This window comes from Arachis ipaensis, chromosome B08 (assembly GCF_000816755.2).
Source record: "Arachis ipaensis cultivar K30076 chromosome B08, Araip1.1, whole genome shotgun sequence".
Taxonomy (NCBI): Eukaryota; Viridiplantae; Streptophyta; class Magnoliopsida; order Fabales; family Fabaceae; genus Arachis; species Arachis ipaensis.
The window spans coordinates 61,499,062-61,522,094 of NC_029792.2; the positions used below are offsets into that span (position 1 = coordinate 61,499,062).

General features: G+C 34.9%; 2 protein-coding genes and 1 long non-coding RNA gene across 25 annotated transcripts; 1 reads left to right on the top strand and 2 right to left on the bottom strand.

Annotated features, from left to right (window-relative positions):
* On the bottom strand, positions 685-9,404 carry LOC110265530. The gene is made up of 3 exons (XR_002351675.1): positions 9,344-9,404; positions 5,438-5,443; positions 685-840 (listed from the first exon to the last, which is right to left on the bottom strand). It is a non-coding gene; the product is annotated as an uncharacterized LOC110265530 (long non-coding RNA).
* On the top strand, positions 13,085-17,313 carry LOC107612972. 23 transcript variants are annotated; one of them, XR_002352512.1, is made up of 10 exons: positions 13,099-13,449; positions 13,538-13,566; positions 13,765-13,872; positions 13,959-14,010; positions 14,106-14,297; positions 15,008-15,037; positions 15,177-15,270; positions 15,787-16,038; positions 16,541-16,870; positions 17,019-17,313. XR_002352512.1 is itself a non-coding variant. In XM_021109474.1 (8 exons), the coding sequence occupies exons 4-8, from the start codon at positions 15,222-15,224 to the stop codon at positions 16,709-16,711; spliced, it is 405 nt and encodes a 134-aa protein (XP_020965133.1). In that variant the 5' UTR covers positions 14,230-14,297; positions 14,626-14,627; positions 15,006-15,037; positions 15,177-15,221; the 3' UTR covers positions 16,712-16,960. The 23 variants fall into 23 exon arrangements, 1 of the variants encoding a protein (XP_020965133.1); XR_002352507.1 differs by having other exon boundaries at positions 13,100-13,449; positions 13,765-13,886; XR_002352502.1 differs by lacking the exon at positions 13,538-13,566 and adding an exon at positions 15,630-15,647 and having other exon boundaries at positions 13,101-13,449; positions 13,765-14,010; positions 15,787-15,823; positions 15,898-16,038.
* Positions 19,188-20,762, bottom strand: LOC107612971 (glutathione S-transferase 3). Its single transcript, XM_016314776.2, has 2 exons — positions 20,278-20,762; positions 19,188-19,734 (listed from the first exon to the last, which is right to left on the bottom strand). Exons 1-2 carry the CDS (start codon positions 20,593-20,595, stop codon positions 19,393-19,395), a joined length of 660 nt encoding a protein of 219 aa, XP_016170262.1. The 5' UTR covers positions 20,596-20,762; the 3' UTR covers positions 19,188-19,392.

The window sequence follows — 23,033 nt, forward strand, 5'->3', positions numbered from 1 at the left end:
CAATCTAAGAGAGCTCTCTCCCATATGTAGTCATTTTCCCTTCATATAGCACTCCCATTCAGCATCAAGCCATCCAAAATTGGACCAAAAGCCCCCAACAATCGCGGAGCACATGTTTCATTAATGAATCCACGTGCAGGGACCTGTGCATACACATAGATGTCTGCGTACGCACAGAGAGTTGTGCGCATGCACACCAGCCGATTCGCCTCCTGTGCATACGCACAGGTGGTTGTGCGCATGCACACGTCAGTGTGTGCTTCTCCTTTGTTTTCTTCATGTGTTCTTCCTTCTTGTATGCTTCCTTCCACTTTTGCCTAGCCATTCATGCCTAATTAACCTGAAATCACTCACAAACATATCACGGCATCGAATGGAATAAAAGTGGAATCAATTTGCTCAAATTAAGCACAAAAATACATGTTTTCACATTTAGGTCCAAATTAGGGATAAAACACAAAATATGCTATTTTTGTAACACCCTAACTATCAAAAGTCACACTTCTGGCTGCGCCACTCTGATAGCTCGGATATTACGACGACTCTTATACTATTTATTACTAAAATATGAGCCTGTTTAAAACTTAAACCGAATTTTTCAAAAACATACATTCATACTTACAGTAAAAGTTACAATACTCATAGGAAATACATATATATATATATATATATATACATATTAATTTACAAGCATCTCATATCAACATCCTATCCCTCTTACAAAACATGCAAAGCTAAAGGCGAGGGAAACATAAATACTAAAACAATACAGAAATATCGTCTAACAGAAAAGAATAAGTTCTTCTGAACTTCATCGTCCGTAACCTGAAAAGGAAAGACCTGTAGGGGAGTGAGAACATCATCATCGAAAGGGTTCTCATTACAGGGTTGCAGAATTACTATAACAGGATACGCGAGATAAAATCGTTACAGTGATTAATAACCGCCTTATGCATCTTTTCAAAAGCAAGGGTTTACTATCAAGAAAAAAATCTGAAATCTTTTCTGAAAGAGGAAACTATTCAATCCTTGAAAATTCAAAAGCCTTTCAAAAGGTTTATCTATGCTGAACTAAATTAGCTTTTCATACTTTTCCAAACCATAAACATCAACCAGACATGGCCTTCGGCCCACCTCATGATCAACCACGGCTCTAGGCCTAAACAACAACCAATCACCACAGTCCAACAGAGTCTCAATCGCAAACACAAATAGGAAAGTTCAGGCATAAACAAACAGTTACTGCAAGTAGGACAATTAGCATTTAATCACAAGTAATCACAAAGGCAAACCAAGTACAATATGCACGTCCACACAATGTCACATAGATGCATATGATGAATGCCTGCCCTAGTGGCTAATGATATCATCTGTCGGTTATAAAGCCAACCCGACAAGTCCTGGTAGCTAACCATTGGACTGTCCCTCTGTCGTGCATCCCCAACTCGAGTTATTCACAATCATAATCATAATTCACATCCAACACCATCATTGGTGTATATTCACGGGGGCGAGCTCATCTGGAACTTTCACAGTGTCTGCCCACACTTACGATATAGGGTCAGCAGAGTATCGAGTCTCAACCTGGAGCACGTGGTGGCTAGCCACTGCTTCTACCCAGGAAAACTCGTATCTCAGATAATTGGAAGTGCAACAATCACAACATCAATAACTCAGCATATATGCATTTATTCTCAGCCATAAATCAACATTTATCTCAGCCATCCGGCTTAAATTCATGATTCACAGTCAGCCATCCGGCTAATAACATATTCCGCAATCAGCCATAATTTATTATCATACACAGCCATTCCGGCTCATAACAAAATAGCACTTCCACATCCAACATCATCAAATTCATAAAATTATCATTTAAGTCATAAATCACTTTTTCTCAATTCACTTTACTTTGAAATCAAATTTCAATTCTTTTCAGCCTTGGCTTTAAAGTTTCCCTTCCTCAAATCATCTCAGGCTCACAAGCCACTTTTACTCAAAGTAAGTTCCCTTTTTAAAAACAAAGCCACCCTCGACATCCTCTTTCCAAAACTTTCAAAATTTTGACAAATCAAGGATTTATTTTGAAATATTCAAAATCATCCATCCAACAACGGAATTTTATAACAAAAGTCCCTCGACAAAGTCTCAAGTCTTTAGGGAAGGACAACCTATCTCAATTTCTTAAGGTATTCGTCAAAACTCTTAAAATCATAGATTTTTGGCTTAAGTAAATAGAAACATAATTTATTATAAAACCGAATCGTATAAGGTCACAAGTCCCAACCTAATCCAAAGCCAATTCACATAAAACGGATCCAATCCATCTAAATCAAAACCACTTTCAGGTTCCTTCTTAAAACCAATTTCCTGACTCCTTCCAAAATATCACAAACACAGTTATTCAGTCAAAAGTCCAATTTCCATTAAAAACATTAAAAGTTTCTCTGAACGAAATCCTTAAGCCTAATTAAAGGCCTAAGTCCTTTTGATAATAAAGATCAATATTAGAACATAATACTTTCTTTCAGTGATTCAAAATGGTAAAATCATTCTTTTCTAAATAAATCGAACTCAAGACATATAGTTTACTTAAAAAAATTAAACTCGAAAACATGACTATTTCCTCAATAAATCAAATAATACACTTTCTCAAATCCAAACCTTTCTAAATAACTTTTCAAACAAAGTCTAAGATTTTTATAGAAATTTTGGTAGCACCTCCCCTAAAACTTGGACTTTGCCACCCGGTTCGGGTCCCAACCAAACCATTTCACAATCCTTTTGAACTGTCCGAAACCCAAAATCAGTTCAAAAGCAAGCTAAATCCAACAATCATCTCATTTTCATATCTCAAGGAAACCGTTTCTAAATTAAGTCATTATCAACCGATTAAACTCATTTCCAAAACTTTAAAGAAATAGCTCAACAACAACCATTTATCAAAACTAACAATAATCCAATCAAACATATAATCATATTCATCCAAGCCAGTTAGGCAATACATAAGACTTATACAATCACTAAAGAGTATATAATTCTCACAACAATATCCATTTATAACAATTTCAAAATAAAAATGACTTTCTCGAAAAACTGATAAACCCCTATTTTATGATTCATCTTGCGCTCAATTGAGTGTTTTTATCAATACTTCACCCACTTATTCATATGAATTGCATGGTTTTACTATTCCTTCTTTACTTTATGATATATGTGAAAACATGTTTCCTATGCTTTAAAAATATTAATTTTAATTATCCTTTATTACCATTCGATGCTGTGATCTGTGTGTTAAGTATTTCCAGGCTTTATAGGGCAGGAATGGCTTAGAGGACAGAAAGGAAACATGCAAAAATGGAAGGAACGCACAAAACGGAGTTTTTGAAGAAATGGCAGCGACGCGCACGCATGGACGACGCAAACGCGCGCCAAGCAAATATGCGTGACTGACGCGTACAAATGACAAGGAAAAACTCCAAATGACGCGCACGCGTGACGAACGCCACGTGCAAAAAATTATAGAAGTCGCCCCCAGCGATTTCTGGGCCTTTTTTCGGTCCAAATCCAAGCCCAGAAACACATAATAGAAGCTAGAGAATGGGGGAATCAATAGACACACTTCATACAACATTCATAATTTACAATTTTAGGTTTTAGATGTAGTTTCTAGAGAGAGAGGCTCTCTCCTCTCTCTTAGGATTTAGGATTTAGGATTCCTATTAGTTTTAGGCTATTTCTTCTTCATTCCAGGTTCAATGTTCCTTTAATTTATGTTTCTCTTCTACTTTTATTTACTCTAATGCTTTTACTTGTTAATTACTTATGTTGCCAAATTGACTTATGAACTCTTCATGTTAGATTTGAATATTCTATTTAATGCAATTTGAGGTATTTCAGATTTATGATTGCTTTCTTCTATTTATGATATAAATAATTTAGATTTTTTTCCTTTTGGCTTTGGTTGAGTGATTGGTGACACTTGAGTTATCAAACTCAGCAGTTGATTGGAAATTGGGATTGCTGATTGATTTGGATCCCTCTAAAGCTAGTCTTTCCATAGGAGTTGACTAGGACTTGAGGAATCAAGTTAATTAGTCCACTTGACTTTCTTTTATTTAGTAAGGGTTAACTAAGTGGGAGCAATAACAATTCTCATCACACCTGATAAGGATAACTAGGATAGGATTTCCAGTTCTCATACCTTGCCAAGAGTTTCTTAATTATTAATTTATTTTTCTTGCCATTTAAATTACTTGTTCCCTATTTCAAAAATCCAAAAATATACAATTTTCCATAACCAATAATAAATCATACTTCCCTGCAATTCCTTGAGAGACGACCCGAGGTTTGAATACTTCGGTTATTTATTTTTATTGGTTTTGCTTTAGTGACAACCAAAACTTTTGTATGAAAGGATTCTCTGTTGGTTTAGAAACTATACTAGCAACGAGAACTTATTGATGTTCCTGATAATCAAGATTTCTGCATATCATAGATTTTGGATTGCGATTTTTATTCTCCTACTTTTAACTGACATACAATCCAAAATTTTACATATATTTAACTCACTCCATGCTTATATTTCTCTTTTATTTCTCTTTTGCCCCTCTATGCTTATATTGCTCACATACTATTTACTTACTTGTTTTCCTCCTTTAGTTTCTTAAACTGTATCCTGAAACTTCTACTTTTCAGGATGTCTGACCCCAAAAGCAAAGGAAAGGGCAAAGCAACCACAGGCAAAAGGAAAAGAGGAGAATCCTCCATCACTATCTTAGATATCCTCCATGATGATTCCTGGCGGGAAAAAAATTTTATCCCACAGGAAAAGGCTGATTAGCTACTGCCCGCCATAGACCCAGTCAGGTTTGCAAACCGATACTGTAAAATGAAGTATCCGATATTTGCAACTTCAAGGAACCTATACCTGGAAAAGACCCTCAAAATTCCAGCTGAGCTACAACAGTACACTACAGATCAGATAAAATAGAGAGGCTGGTTCTTTCTGGAGAGGAAATTGACTGAGGTCAATGCATCTTGGGTCAGAGAATTCTACTGCAACTACTTCAAAACAACCCTGGATGTAGTGCAGCTCAGAGGGAAGCAGATTCCGGTTACTGAGGAAGCAATTGAAGAAATCCTCAACCTCCAGCCTAAATCAGATCAGCCAGATGGTTACCAGAAGGCTAAAGAAGATATAAGATTCATGATATTTGACTGGGACATCGTAAAGCACACTATAGCTCTTGATCCTACTGTCACATGGGTCATGGTCAAGTCAACAGTGACCCCAAAGGGAATAAAGATTATCTATTTGAATGATGAGACTCGGCGATGACAGCAGATTCTGAGCAATTACATGATGCCGAGCACTCATGAGACTGAGGTTCCAGCTGCCATGATTACCCTCATTTGGTGTGTGATTGAGGGCAAGGACCTATATCTTTTCCGCTTTATCCGATACTACAAGGCCAGGGTCCATATCAGAGGCACTATGCCTTTCCCATATTTGATCACTCAGCTGGGCCGCCGAGCTGAGGTGCCCTGGGAGCTTGTAGATGAGAAGCCAACCGCCGCAGACTGCAAGAAGATTATCCCACACAGCAGGAAGTTCCAGGCTTTGGGCTACAGGCCACCCTTTCTCACTGCCTCCGCTGAGGCAGCCACATCTTCTGCTGCCCCTTCAGCATCTACTGCCCCAGCTACCACCACAGCACCCTCACCTTCTTCCGAGCCTATCTACGACCTCGTACACTGCCTATTTCAGTGCCTAGATCGGATGGAGTGCCGCGACAAGCGGCGTTATGAGCATCTGAAGCTGCTGATCTGGTTAGGCAACCCTGACATCCCCTCCGAGCCTGACACACCATCGGAGGCGGATGATCATGAGGAGGAGGCACGTGCAGAGGCTGAGCAGGCTGCGCCACATCATGAGGAGCCCCATCAGATACAGCCAGCAGATCCAAAGGTCCCTCTACAGACAGAGCCTCCACTTCAGCAGGCAGATCCTCCGACACTCATACAGACAGCAGACCCTCAGGCCACCACCGAGACACCAGCAACACATCCTTCCGGAGATGACACTTCTTCACACCCAGCTTGATTGAGCATCGAGGACGATGCTATTATTTAAGTGTGGGGAGGTCGCCATCTCTGGCGAATCTTTTTGGTGAACCATTTTCAGACTCTCTTTATCCTATTTTGTTTATTTTTTGTATTTTTTTTTATCTTATCTTATTTGTCTTTCAGTACTTGCACATTTTTCTTTTGCTGTATTTTTACTTTATTTCTGCATTTTGCACTTTGGTTTATATATACCTTAGACATTTAGTTTAATTTGCACTTTATCTTATTAGTTGTGATATAGAAAATATGGATTAATTAGTTTAGTTTACCCTTTTAGCATATGATAATTTGGTTTAATCGAAAATAAAGAGTAAACTAGAAACTTTAGCTTCTCAGAATCACAACAATCCACACACTATATATATATAGCAATAAATGTTGGTAAATTGACAACATTTTTCAAGGAAAATACTTATTTCTATAAAAGCCATTCAAAGATTCACATTGAGTTGAATGGAAACTCTTGATTTCTACTTGCATGATATACATAACTGATATATGGTTTTTGAGTCAAAGAACACACAACCCATGAGTTTTTGAGTTTAATTGCATGGTTACATTTAACCATAATTCTCATTCCTGTGTGTTTCACCATTCTTTTCTATGCTTGCAATCTTTACTTTGTTTCAGTCTATATGTCCAATATAGAATGTATTTACATACTTGCATGTGATTGAGACCATTATTTGAATTTTTGCTCACTTATCCCAAATAAGCCTACCTTTTACGTCACCTTTGTTAGCCCCCTTGATCCATTTAATACCCATTTATTCTGTTCTATAATCACATCACTAGCCTTAAGCAGAAAAAAAATTAAAAATTCCAAGTTAAATCCTTGGTTAGCTTAAGATAGAGATTGTGTATCAACTAAGTGTGAAAAAATTTGTGAGAACATGGGATGATAAGAAAAAGGTATTAACTCTATAAATCATTTGAAATTTGGGAGCATGCTCATGTGAAACCAAAATAATTAAAATACCATGTGCATTGATATGTTGTGTTTATGTTTCAAAAAAATCCCTTTTAATTGAATAAATAAATAAGGGGACAAAATTACCCCAGTATTGAGTTTAGTAAAAAAATCAATGCACATAGGATAAAATCAAAAATAAAATTGGTGCATGAGTATGTGATACAAAAGTGGAAAAATTGGGTAGCTAGGCAAAATTTCAAAATTATATAAAGTATGTATATGTTAGGTGAGATCTTAGACTAATCAAGGATTTAATTATTAGCTCACTTAGCCTTATATATATATATACCTTTACCTTTACCTTAACCCCATTATAACCTTGAAAAAGATCTCATGATGTTTGTATGTGTACATTAAATATTTGTTGATTGGTTAGATGAAGAACAAAGTTTTAGAAAGCATGACTAGAAAAGAATAGAGTGATTAACCCCAAACACTGAGTGATTAGAGAGTAAACACAAATCTAGTGAGGGTTCAATAGCTCATTTCCATATATCCATGTTTAATTATTAATTATCTTGCAAGTTTGTGAAATCTTCTAACTCAACTCAATTGTGAATGTGTTTTAATATGGTTTGGCCTTAGTTGTACATATATGATTCCTTGAAAATATGAATCAATTTAACCACATGTAAGCTTTATATATATAAGTGAATAGTAATTAGAATTGCATGATTCATTTAGGTAGCTTGCATTTAGAATAGATTGCATTGCATAGGATTCCACCATTCTACCTTCATTCTTTTCTCTTGAATTAAGAATGAGGACATGCTATTGTTTAAGTGTGGGGAGGTTGATAAACCCCTATTTTATGATTCATCTTGTGCTCAATTGAGTGTTTTTATCATTTCTTCACCCACTTATTCATATGAATTGCATGGTTTTACTATTCCTTCCTTATTTTATGATATATATGAAAACATGTTTACTATACTTTAAAAATATTAATTTTAATTATCCTTTATTACCATTCGATGCCGTGATCTGTGTGTTAAGTATTTCCAGACTTTATAGGGCAGGAATGGCTTCGAGGACAGAAAGGAAACATGCAAAAATGGAAGGAACGCACAAAATGGAGTTTTTGAAGAAATGGCAGCGACGCGCACGCATGGACGACGCAAACGCGTGCCAAGCAAAAAGCACGACCGACGCATACGCGTGACTGACGTGTACACGTGGCAAGGAAAAACTCCAAATGACGCGCACGCGCGACCCACGCGCACGCGTTACGGACGTCACATGCAGAAAATTATAGAGGTCGCCCCCAGCGATTTCTGGGCCCTTTTTCGGTCCAAATCCAAGCCCAGAAACACAGAATAGAAGCCAGAGAATGGGAGAATCAATAGACACACTTCATACAACATTCATAATTTACAATTTTAGGTTTTAGATGTAGTTTCTAGAGAGAGGGGCTCTCTCCTCTCTCTTAGGATTTAGGATTTAGGATTCCTATTAGTTTTAGGCTATTTCTTCTTCATTCCAGGTTCAATGTTCCTTTAATTTATGTTTCTCTTCTACTTTTATTTACTCTAATGCTTTTACTTGTTAATTACTTATGTTGTCAAATTGGCTTATGAAGTCTTCATGTTAGATTTGAATATTCTATTTAATGCAATTTGAGGTATTTCAGATTTATGATTGCTTTCTTCTATTTATGATATAAATAATTTAGATTTTTCCCCTTTTGGCTTTGGTTGAGTGATTGGTGACACTTGAGTTATCAAACTCAGCAGTTGATTGGAAATTGGGATTGCTGATTGATTTGGATCCCTCTAAAGCTAGTCTTTCTATAGGAGTTGACTAGGACTTGAGGAATCAAGTTAATTAGTCTACTTGACTTTCCTTTATTTAGTAAGGGTTAACTAAGTGGGAGCAATAACAATTCTCATCACACCTGATAAGTATAACTAGGATAGGATTTCCAGTTCTCATACCTTGCCAAGAGTTTTCTTAATTATTAATTTATTTTTCTTGCCATTTAAATTACTTGTTCCCTATTTCAAAAACCCAAAAATATACAATTTTTCATAACCAATAACAAATCATACTTCCCTACAATTTCTTGAGAGACGACCCGAGGTTTGAATACTTCGGTTATTTATTTTTATTGGGTTTGCTTTAGTGACAACCAAAACTTTTGTACGAAAGGATTCTCTGTTGGTTCAGAAACTATACTAGCAACGAGAACTTATTTGTGAATTTCTTTACCGGCAGAAATCCAATCATCAAAACCTACCTCAAAACGCAAAACCATAGCCCAAACGCCTCACAGATTTCTTTTCGTCTCAACCCGAATTCACCGGCAGCTTGAATCACTGCTTCGCTCAATTTTGCAGCAGCAGAAACAACCCTTACTCGCAACATGTGGCCCCGTTAACTTAATCCTAAACACATTAATAATGCGAAAACCTTAAAATACATAACGGGATATGAACGGGGAAGGTTTCAAGACAGAGATACTTACTGTAACTAAAGAATACTGACTGAACCAAAGGACAGAAGCTTCAGTGGTGGTTTTGACAGTCACAGAACGGCCCTTGGCAGCCAGAATCGTCGTGACTCAGCCTGCTCCATTAGTAGTTCCCAACACCTGTTCTCAGCTTCGGTGGTGACTCAGTAGCACAGGACAAGCTAACAGAGATTCCAGTAACAGATAAAACAGTCTCAAAATGAATACTAGTTGCAACAACAATCTCCAAACAGAGCCAGCAACTACCTCCAGCAATGGAAGCGGCAATGTCACTTACTATAACCATTTTATTCAATAGAAATAGTGTCAGCAACAAGCTTCTAGGCAGAAACTAATTTATAGAACAAGGGAGAATCGGAGACAGGGTAAAGCTTACCCAAACAGTAGCGGTTCTAACAGTTCAAAACGGAGGCAGGGCAATATCAACAGAGACTCCAGCAGCAGCAGTGGAGTTCTTGTCAAATTTAGAAACCAGAAGCAGAACCGACTGGTCTCTCTCTCTCTCTCCAGCGGCGACGGCTCCGACCACACCAGCGACGGTGGCTCCGACCACACCAGCGACGATGGCGGCAGTGATGCACGAAACTCCTCCAGCGGCGACAACGCGTGGCTAGACGACAACAACCCTAGTAGCAGCATCTTCCCAAGTGGCTTCAACAGCAGCAACCAAGCGCGGCAACGGCGCGGTGGCGACACAGCAGAGGCTCCCTCCTCCACTGACTCTCGCGCGGCTCTTCCTTCTTCCCTGAACAGCGTCGACGAACAGAGGTGGCGGCTCCTTACGCGCGTCTCTCCTCCCCGCGTGGTCTCCTCGGCGCTGGTGCAAACGGCAACGCGACGCGACGACGGTCCTGGGTGGCGCGGCAGGTCTCTCGCGGCACTCTCCTTCTCTCTCAGATCTCCTCTCTCCTCTGTTAGCAACGGCGGCGACGGTGGCAGTGACCGGGTTCAGGTTTCAGTGTTAGGATTTTTTCCAATTTGGGAATTAGGGTTTAGGTAAAACATTTGAGGATAATTTTGTAATTTCAAATAAAATAGGGATAATATAGTAATTAGAAATAAATTTTAATCCAACAATAATGATGTATAAAAATACTATTTGTTCATCAATTTCACAAATTATTTTTAATATAATATTCAAATTCAATAATTATAAAATTAGATAAAATTCCAAATTTAATTATTAACACTGGATTTAACTAGCCTTAATAAAATAATTTCGAAAATTAAAATCCTTAATGAATGAATAATTTGAAATTGACTCATAATGAGATTTTCCAAAATTTCTAGGTCTTACAATTTTAGTGATTAAGTGTAAGTTTAAGTGATGAAATCTACTCAAATCAAGTCAAAATATCTCATCAAATATGGACTCATCACTCACCATCTATTCTGTGACCGTCTTCTTTTTCCTTCCAAATTTATAGTTGATCTGCCAAAATATTAGGTCCAACATCCTTTTTTGGCCCGTATTTACTCAATTCCTGATTTTCTATCTCCTTTTTTTCTTTTTGGGCTTGTTTGGTGAAATCTCATTTATTATTCCTCTCTCTTGTCTCCCTAATAAGACTTTTAAACTTGTAGGCTGCTCTTAGATCATGCTACACATCCTCATATCCTTGAAAATCAAGGATTTTTTGTACTTCTCTCACCTGCTCCCCTACTTCAGTCATTTCTTCTTCTCTTCTAATTAGGTTTTTCCGTATAGTTTCTTTCCTGAATTCATGTTGCAGAATTTGTTTAGCCCTAATCTTGCTTTCTTCAGTACTTTGTTCTTCACCACTCTCTCGTCCAAGACTTTGTTCTTCACGCGCCTAATCTTCCTCTTCTTTTCTCCATCTATGTTGTTTTAAACTTCCTCTTCCTATGGTTGAAATTGGTCGAACTTGGCTTACTCCTAGTCCTGGTGAGTACTTCTTGATTGGATCCCAGCATGCCATGGCTATTAGATTCTTGCATGTTTTCTTCACATGTCCAATTATTCCACAATTAAAATAGTAGCTATCCGGCAGCCTTTCATACTTAAAGAGAATCCATAATGGTGGAAGCTCCTTTCTCTCTCTAACCAGAAATCAATAGGCAAACCTTTGGTACTATTGATGCCATCTCTGATCTTTAGAAATGATCTCCTAAGAACGCCATGAATGCCATGAACTTGAATCTAGAACTCCATAAAGTCATGATCAAATTCAAAACTGATTCTTCCTCCATCCATAATCTATGTTGACTAGATTTTTTCTAATATTCCAAAGACCATTTTGGATACTCTGAAGCCCTCTCTTCTTATCTTTGAAGCTAAATAGTATCTTTTTTTATCCCAATATCAGTAACTACAATTCTTTGTAAATTTTTTTACATTTCCAATAAAATATTGCTACATGTTTTAAAGCTTATCTCTTTATCACTTATTATCTTTTCCACCAAATTCAAACAATCCTTCTAATATCCTAGCTCTTCCGGCTTGCACTACTAGAAAACTAGTTATTACAGACGGATATTTTCGACGGATTTTATCCTACGGAAATACAGAGGGAATTTCAGAGGGATTTTTTGTCGGAAAATAAAAAAATAAATTAGCATAAATTACAAACGGAAAAGGGAATCCGTCGATAATTCCGTCGAAAAAATTAATTTTTTTTCCGTGAAAAATGGTTACAAACGGAAAATCCGTCTGTAAATAAATAAACAAAACGCTGCGTTTTATTAAATTATTACAGACGGAAAATCTGTCTGTAATTTAAATTTTCGGTCGGAAATATCGAGGTAACCCTAATTTTATCACCACCCATTCACACTCTATTCACACTCATCCCTCGAACGTTTCCAGTAGCCCTCATCCCTCGAACTCTTCTCCTCCGGTAGAAGGTGGTGTCGCCGCCGGCGGGGACAGACCGTGGGTGCCCTCGTCATCTGGAGAAGCTCTACTCGGCCCTCTTCGCATCGTTCCTCCTCGTCTCGCCGTCGCACGAAGTTCTGAGTTGAGCTCGTGGCGTGCCGTCGCGAAGGGTTCCTCCCCTCCTCGCCATCCATTGTTTCTGATTCTCTGCTCCTCGCCGGTTTGTGATTTTGTGATTTAATCTCTGCTCCTCGCCTTCGTTGTTTTTGATTTTGTGATTTCATTTCCGATTTTGTGATTTAATCTTTGCTTCCTTTAATTCTCAAAGGTGCTTGATCTGTAGTTTTGCCTGTTTTTTATTTTTTATTCATATTAATTTCTTGTATTGTTTGCTTGATGGAGTATATTTTCTTTTACGATGATACGCTTTTTTTCTTTTTTTCAACTTTTTTATTTTCCGATTTGATTTTTGATTTATTTTGGGGTTGATGGATGATGCTGCTAATCACTTAACTTTACTTGATTCATGCATCCAGCCATATCCAGTGAGGGAAAGGTTTTGATGTTGTCATGATAGGTTTTAGTGAATTACATCATAGTTTGATTTTATTACTAGCTACTTGGGTTTGTGATCATCCAAGATTATCCCTCTCCATGTGAAAGAATAACTTCCTCGCAAATGAGATTAGGAGAAGACTCTTCCATTAAAATGACAGCTTTTTTCCAAATTGATATATTAAAATGACAAATTTCAGCATGAAAGTTAAATGCACCAGAGAATTGGCCAATTAATTTTAGATGCAAAGTGACCTAATCTCCTAACCTCATTTTATTGTGTTTTTTAGTAAAGTGTAGATCTAAAACACTTTGATATCAGAAAATACGCATTCAAATTTAAAGCCTGATAGTTTATTTCTAACACAGGTTGGAGAAGGTGGCACCCAACTTTCTGGAGGACAGAAGCAGAGAATTGCTATAGCTGATTGGGAGTAGCAAAGGTGGTTGAGAACGACATGTTTGTTTTGATGAACAAAGAACGAACATGTATGCTCTCTATGCTCCCATCCTTTTCATTCTCTCCTTCCCCTTTGTTTAATTTTGATTATTGCTTGTTCCCTACTGCAATTAAAAGGAAGCTAAGCTAAGCTAAGCTAAAATACTGTAAGTAATGCTTTATAATCTCTTTTTGACACTTTTTTTGTTGGCATTATGCTATATTTATTTATATTTTTTTTTGCTGTTGTAAAGATTAATTTTTTATTCAGAAATTGAATACTGTTGTCTGTACTTCACTTATGGATACTGCTTTGGTGTGGAGTTGACTATTGATAACATCATAGCTGAGTACTTCTGTGACAGATTCAATCTCAAGCTGCACACTGTTGGGATCATTGCTGCCAGTTTCGGATTGGCGAATCTTTTCTCCAGGCCCGGTGGAGGGTTCATATCTGATGCAGTTTCAAAGAGGTTTGGAATGAGGGGTAGGCTCTGGGCCTTGTGGCTTTGCCAAACATTCGCTGGTGTCCTCACCTATGCCAGTTGCTTCCTTGCAGATAGTCAGAGTTCAACAGCAACCACCTTAAGATGCTGTTTTGCTCTTAATAGGTACATAGTGTTTTGCTATTAATACGCTAGTTGCTCTTTATAGATTTGGGTTCCATGTTTCTTATTTATTTGTTTCTTTATTTACTTATTTGAAGTTTGAAATTGGATTGCAAGACAAGGAGAATGTTTGAGGAAAAGGGGTGTTACAGGTTACAGGCAGGAGAGACAGAGCCAAGCCTCTGCCATTCAAGATGGATTCTAGCGGCCCATGGGTCTTTGCCAGAGCTAATGAAGGGAACCCAAGAGTCAGATCCAAGTTTATTGCACCATGTTATTATATGAACAAGGTACTTACTCTCCTTCTTGCTTTTAAATTCAATTTTGACTATATAAAGGATTATTAACTGCTTCAAAGTAAGAGACTTAATATAATTTCATGACTAAGCTAGGTTTCTAAAATGGAAGTAAGAAATTATTACGTCTCTGCTGTGTTATATATTTCTCTGAATCTTCCCGAAAATAAAAGCAAACCAACCCATTGATCAAATTTAAATGTTTTTCAAGGTTCAAGCACGCAATGTATGTTTATCCATTTATTTTTATTATCTCTCATCAACAATAATAAGAAAGCAATATTTGAATTTGAAATCAATATCTACAATTTCATGCGGCCAGTAATTCATTTATTCATGATACTATATTACTATATTCCTAGCTAGTATAGGTTTAGTGTTCACTTGATTGCAGGGCTTGTTAAGTTATTAATTAATCATACTTGTTCACTTGATTTCACTCCTTCTCTGTCTGCTGTAAGTTCTAACATAACCTTTTTAATAAATTGAGATCATAATATATATTTTCTAAATTAATTAAGCGAATGAATCTAGTCTTTAACCGTGAACACAAATAGTTAATTAGTTGTTGCTTGTATGATAAATATAGTACTCATGAAGCTACTTAATTTTAAGGATAATTTTAAGTTTTCTTCTCTCTAACATTCTTCTCTCCAAATTTTGTTGCTTTATTCTAATTATTTGAATGTGTTCTTGTTTGACAGTTGACTGAACAAAAATTGACGAGAAGGAAGGTATAAACTTTTCTTGTTTGAGGTTACTTGTTTGTTAGAGTTACTTGCTTGTTTGAGGTTACTTGCTAAGATTAAAGCCTCGCTATATGTATTTATTGCTGCAAATCAATGGCTTATTGAATTCTATTTTTGGCTGCAGTTTTTCTCATCAAATGGTTTTCCTTGCCCAAGTCTCTAATTTACAATGTTCTCTTTTCCTCGTGCTCTCTCCTACCAGGGAGCTAGCTCAACAAGTATGCTTCTTATCTTTTAATGCATAGGTTGTTGTTTCATTGATTTTAGGCTCTTTATCTTTCAAAACCAGTGTCGCACTTTGCCTATTGCTTAGTTCATTGAGATGCAGCATTACTGCATTACATTCAAATCTGTTTTGACAATAATAGATATTTCAATGTGTGTGGTAGCTTTGATTAAGTGTCTGCCTAAATGGAGTTATTCCTACTTAGTCAAAGGACTAAAATAAACATTACCTCCTTGTTATTCACATATAATTTTATATATTTGATGCAGCTTAATATTGATTAGTAATTTAGAATAGAAGCTTCTCTTTTCAATTAAGTTACTCAACTTCCCTTGAAATTTGATTATGCAGGGTCCATGCCTAAGCAAAGTGGGCACTACTGTTTCTTTTATTTAGTGATGGCACTACTGTTTCTTTTATCTCTTTTCCGTTCTTACTTTTCAGTGGGTTTGGTATGAATGTGAATATGATCTTTGCTTCTTTTTTTTTTTCTCTCTTGGTTCTTCAGGAATCCGACAATATCAGAGGGTGAAAACCAACGAGAGGTACTCTGCAGTTCTAATCTGATCAAGGCACTCATTTTATGTGAACTGTTTCAAACACTTCTAAAACTCTGCAGATTTGTGTTAGTTCCATTTTTCTTGAAGGTGAGGATATAAATATGAGCATTTCACAGGCTGCTGATTCTATTGGTTTGAAAGAGATACCAAGATATGAAGTTAAAATTATTGAGGAGGATGACTGGATGAAAGGAGCTCAGGTCAGTTTGCTTCTTGGTTTCTGTTTAATAGCTAACTGCTAATTGTTTGGTTTCTATTTAATAGCTATTAAATTTACTGCGTTCTTTACTTAGCATTCTTATTCGGGGAATGATCACTTATTAATATTATGGAAAACTGTCAGTGCGAGAATGTCTTTGGTGTACAGTAGAGTTCATTTTCATTCTTACTTTGTTTCCTTGAACATCTATGTGGAAAGCTAAATATTATAACCGTCTCTATCATATTCACATATTTTAACTGTCTTTTTTTGGTTAATTGACAGAACATATGACAGATATAAATTTTTAGAGACATTTTGATATGACATGTTCTGTACTTATTGGGCCTTATATAGGGTTTGGGGTTTAATTATTAAGTTAGTATGAAAGAGCATGTTATTGATGTAATAGAATCAGTTGAGAAATTAATCAAATGAGAGTTCAGGAAAGCAATTCTAGACCTTCTGCAGTTTCATATTCACCAATAATAGACCTTTTGCAGTTTGGTGCTGCCTTTGCCATTGGAGTCGATATAGATTCACAAGCAATTGCATCAGCATCTGAAAATGCTACTCTGAATAATATCATACCAGACAAGCTGCAACTGCACTTGATTGCAAGCCAAACTTCTTCATCTTGCAGGGATGACTGGCCATCTAGAGTTGTCGAATGAGAAAATGCTTTCGAGATAGACAGAGTCACTCACAAGGATAAATATGATGTGGTCATCGCAAACATACTTTTAAATCCTCTGTTAAATCTTGCTGATCAAATTATCTTTTCTGCAAAGCCGGGAGCAATTATTGGTCTCTCTGGAATCTTAAGTGAACATGTAGTTTAAATGTTCAATTAATTCTCATTATCGATTTTCTTTATTCGGAATACAGCTATCTCTTTGCTGCCAAATGCAGATTCTTGTTGGTGGAACTGCTTCGAATCACATTCTCCTCCTAAATTCATCTCCTTTGTTCCTTATGCAGGTCCAGAACTTATTACAGAAATATTTACTATTCTTAGAAGGCATAGAAGTGTCAAAAATGGATGACTGGGCCTGTGTGAGTGGCAGAAAAAGAAAGAATATAGATATCTGCTGATTCGTTGCTGTAGATACTTGGTTTAGGGGTTTAACTTTTCTCATCCAATCATTCTTTGCCGTTTTAATGCCACCCAGAATGTTTTACAAGAAGCAGCATGTTGATGATATACTAGGAATTATATTGACTTGCTTGTTTATAGTACTTTTATTTTAGTTTGATAATACAATGAATTTGTTTATTTTTTGAAATATTATAAATATTCGAATACAAATTAGATAAAAATTTGTATTAAATTTATATTTATTTTGTATGAAAATAAGTTTATTTTGTAATTAGAAAAAAAAAATTTTTACCTTACTGACGGATTTACAGACAGATTTTCTGTCTGTAATCAAAGTGTGAGATGATTTTCCAAAGTTCAAATTACAGACGGAAAATTCGTCGAAAAGTTCGTCGGTTTCGTGAAATGGATGGAGAAATTACAAAGGGAAAATCCGTCAGTAACTGGTAAAAATCCGTCTGTAATTTTTCGACGGAAAAAAAATCCGTCGGTAAATAATTTCCGACGGGGCTTTTACAGAAGGACAAAATCCATCGGTAATTTCGTCGGTAACCAAAAATCCGTCTGTAATAAGGACTAAATCTGTCTGTAAATCTGTCTGTAATAACTAGTTTTCTAGTAGTGTTGTTAAGCTTGATGATTTTTTCTTTTATATTGTTCATTTTGTAGGTTGCTAATCTCTTGATCGTTGTATATTTCAAGTCTCATGATAGCTTTGATGGTTTAGATGGTATATGAGAATTTTGTGATATACAGTTTGTGAGGTTTTATAGGTTAAAAAAACTTCCTATTAAAAAAAAAATCGATGCTCTTAGAGTACTCTCCTGTTGAGAGAAGAAGAGCTCTATATTAGAGTGTTCGAACTAGACCAAGTTCTTTTAGTTTCTGGAACTTACAAGAACAATAACAATTACGCATTAGACTCTATTTACATATTTTTTTGAGCCAAATTTTTTATTGTAGTCTTGAAAGTTACCTATGGAACCATTTACAAATAAAATACTGAGTTACGGAACTAATCTCTAGTAAATATAAATTAATAATGCATCAAGAATCCAATAGTAATCATAACTGAAAATACATGTTTGTACCTCCTCTTTTAGTCCTCTTTTGGTCAACACAAACAACAGAAAGCATGCCTATTCGATCAAGGTTCCATCTCTAGTTTTATTTTCTTCCTGCTTGTTACTAAATCTTGATAATTTTATGGGTATTATTTTAGTCTCTTCTCACATTAAATCATTAGAGCTTTCAACAATTTTCATTTGCTATAATGATAGTTATAAAACTTAGTGAACCATAACGATTCAGTAAGTGTTTGGGAATGAATCTTCCTAAATTTTTTTTATTTGAAAAGGTAAAGTGTAATTTATCACCAATAATTTTAGTTTTAATTATTCTGTTAGTTTTTATAATTTCGTAAAATTTTTAATTAGATTCCGATAATTTTTTTTCTTTTAATTGAGTCATTGCATCAATTTTTTTTAGTTGGGTTCTTATATAATTAAGCCAATTACTATAAAAAAAGATCAAATTGAAAAAAAAAATTTAGTGCAAAAATCCAATTAAAAAAATATATATATATAGGAACCTAATTGAAAATTTCGCAAAATTATAAGAACCAACAGAATAATCAAACTTTAAATCAAAATAAAAAATTAAGAAAATTCATTTTCATAAGTGTTCTATTTTTAAATTCTTTCAACTAAATTGGGGATAGTGATTAGATTTTACCATAAAATATCATATTCGTATCCTTCTACCATTTATATATTAAAGAAAAAGACAATGCATAACCAGAATTAGTTTATAATAATTTGGTAATATGGATATTCATTTATTTTATTTCAGGTGAATTCATTGAAATCATATATAATTTATGAGAAATGTTAAAAAAATATTAAAATTTATTATTTTTAATTATTAATTAATTATTAATATTTAAAAATATGAAATAAAATATATTATTAGATTACTAAACTAAATAAATTAAACTAAAAATTTAAATTAATAATTAAATAATAATAAAAAATAATAAATTCTGATAACGCTTAACATTTTTAATAATTTATTGCTAAACCAAATGAAACATTCCAAAGCCAGATAGTATACATCAACACACATTTTATTCATCATAAACTTATATAAGCATATATAACAACAACATCCATGGTTATTCTCAGCCTCAACATAGGACTCAACTACATAGTACCTATCATCAATGCCATATATTTTTCCATCACCGGAAAACACACTTTATTTTTCAAGTGCTTTTCTCATAGCCAGAACATGATCATACACTTTCTTCTGATCAGGAAGTGTCTTGGAAACAGTGTCTCTTTGCATACACCTTTTGGCCCAAGCTATTAATTTAGGACACTCTGCTTCCATTTTGAAGTTGCCATAAGTCTCAAAGGCATAAAACCAACTGTAAAATGGAATTAGACCAATATCAAGGAACCCAAAAGTGTCACCCCCATAAAATGCTTTGTCTCCCAATATCTCCTCAAGTTGCTTGAAAATAGAAATTAATTCCTTCTTCCATGTCTCATGCTCTTCTCCTTCTGAGAGCCACATTTTTCTCCAAGTCTCATAGATCTGGGATCACAAATGGTAATTGATATTACTAAATTTATATAACTCATCAAAACACTAGAATTGTTGATTCTATTAAGCACAAAAGTAGTCATTCATATACTCTTCCATAATTCCTGTACTTAAAAGATCACATATTTCGCATCATATCATTATGTAATAGTATTAAAAAAAATTAAAGAAGAATATAAAAATTAATGAGTATTTTAAAAACTTTTATCATTAAATAAATAGACATAAATGACTTTTACATGTTGGAAAAAAAATTGCTAACTATACAATTTCTCAACCACAAAATGATGAGAACTAAAAATTAAGAGGAATAAAAACTATTAAATCTCTCGTCATTGAATCTGCAAACAAATCACAAGATAATATATCCTAGAACATCAAAGATCGGCTTGAGAATTCAATTTGTATGTACTTTGAATGTAAAAATATTTTACAACTTTTTACACTCCATACATAAATAATTATCCAAATTTAGGAAACAAAATAATAGAAACTATTAACTATATGCATCAAAACAAAGGTAAAAGAAGTCACCTTTTTGTCAATGAAATCAACCCAGAATCTAGCTTGAGCTTTCTCATAAGGGTCAGAGGGCATGATTGGATTTTTGTCATTCCAAACCTCATCGATGTACTGAACTATAATTGCAGATTCACAAATCGGTCTACCCTTATGGATCAGAACTGGAACCTGCTTATGTATTGGATTCACCTGAAGAAGAAAAGGGCTTTTACCCTTAATTAGATACTCTTCTTTGTACTCATAACTGACACCTTTTTCAGCCAGTGCAATCCTCACCCTCATACCAAACATGCTTGCCCATGCGTCTAACAAAACAACCTCTTCTTCCATTGTTGTTGGTGTTGTTTTGCAAAAGATTCACCAAAAAAGTAAAATGTTCACGAGGCCTTCTTTATGAATTATGATCAAGTTCCACTATTACAACTACTCCAATTATTGATCCCAATAGAGAGTGGAATCATTTTATAATAAAAAATTAATAGATAAGAGCTTTAGACTTTAGAACCATATGTAATTCTTGAACGTTCTTGAATTGACTTGCCTTTGGACTTAATACGTGTCTCCAGGAAAAACTAAAGAGGACGGTGTGCTTGACTGCTTGTTATATTAAGAGTCTAAGAAATATCCACGTAAAAATTAAAATATTTATCATNTTTATTGTTTTGATCCGTTCGATGAATAAACAAGAAAAAAAATTGTATTTATCGTTAATTCAATCGATTTAATTAGAAACCAATCGATTGTTAAGTAATAATATATGTGTCAAATAACTCAACTAAAAGTTAGTATTAATCGATTTAATAGAAAAAACCATCCATTGATTTTTAACAAAATTGATTGATATAGCGAAAATGATATATTAGATCTATTTCAAATATTACTTGGTCAAATCAATTGCTAAGAAAACTAATTGATTGTAATATTGTACAATAAAAAAATAATACAAAATTTCAAACCATAAAATTATATTTTTTTTATTATAATTTGTGAATATACTTTGAAAAATTATCAATTTGTAGGTCGATATTTTCAGTAAGATAAATTTAAATAAAAAGATGTAACAAGATGTGTTTTGTCGATTTTTAACAAATCGAAGGTGTAAACAATTCCTCTGTGCAAGTACTAGTTTTTTATAAGTGAATCAAAGTGTCTTCGATTAGACTAAATTTAAAGGATTAAAATACAGTAAATTCATAAATTAATAAATAAAATTCAGAAATTAACGTTTTGTAAACAATTTAAAGAAATTAAAAACAATAAGTTATTTTCTTTTAAAATAAAGGACTTCTTCATGTAAAATGGTAATGATAAAATACTGAAAACTAAATTCAACAGAAAAAATAAAGAAATATGAATAACACTTAATGAATAAGATTAAATAAAATATGAAGAATACAAAAAGGATTGAAATTAAAAAGAATAAGAAGAAGGTGGAAGGAACCCTACAGAAAAAGGAACTCTACAGAAAAAAGAAACTCGATCGCAAACTCAGGAATACGCTGGGATGTGAGAGTGCTTAGAGTGTTTTTCTGAGTAAAAGTTCCAACCTCTTTTCACTGAAAATCCCTAGTATTTATAAGCTACCCTTACATAACGGTCAATTAAAATTACATTAATTACAATTAATTATAATTAAAATAAATTACAATTTTGAAACACAACCGCCTTTGGTAACTGTTCCCGCTACATGATTATAGATATTCCCAATGTGATTAATTATCCACTCCCATGTGATTAATTATCCACTAACCTTCTCACTTCTTTGACCACTCGACTAAATCTTCGAAAGTCTTCCTTCAAATTGAATCTCCTCATCGATTTAACTTCTTCGATTTCGACAAAGCAACTCGGAAACAACTTCTGTGTCAGCAACTCCCAAGCTTAGCCTCCTAAACACATTTCCTCGAAAGCCTATATTCAATATCTTTCAATTCAATTTCTTTCAAATCGAAAATCAATTTTCGATCAACAAATTGCCCCTTGGATTAATGTGGTTTCCTTTAATATCATTATCGAAAAGCAAAGCACTTAATCCAAAAACATCAGTTTTCACATTAATAATAATTGTCATTAAAAACTTCCATTATCACTAGCCCACTCGACACGTCTCGCAAGAGTCACGCGCTCTCTCTTCACCATTCCATCTTCCTCAAGAAGTTACCTCTTTTTGCATCTTCTCTACAGCAACGGCTACAACAACACTTTAAAAACACCATTCTTACCTCCATTCAATTTTCCTACATTCCATCATTCCCTAGACTTTCTTTACAACCTCGAATTTCTTCACAAAACTTCCCAATCTAAGAATGGCTGGCTCTTCTTCACAAATCACTCCTTCTGACAAAGGCAAAGGCCATGCATCAATACCACCACCTCCACCAGCTCTTCGCATTCTCAATCAGATTGATGATGAAATCATTAACGACCCTCACATTCAATCCAGTGACAATAGGATTTTAATTCCTTTCACAATCGGAACTGACACACATTGCTTCCTCGGACCAATTGAATCTCTGGAAAAGGTGAACAAGAAGTCTCTTTCTTTCCCCAGTGCTGAAGGAGAAGATTTGCTGATAAACCAATCTTTCAACATTTCCCATTTTATCAACCAAAAGACGTTCAAGAACAACCCAAAAATCATCCCACGAGGATATGACTTTACAGCCTGGTACCGACATCTTGAACCCACCAAAAGTGCCAGTTGGGGAGCTTTAGAGATTCATGAACTGCTGAGACTCTCTCATTTCTCTTTGACTACACATTCTTGG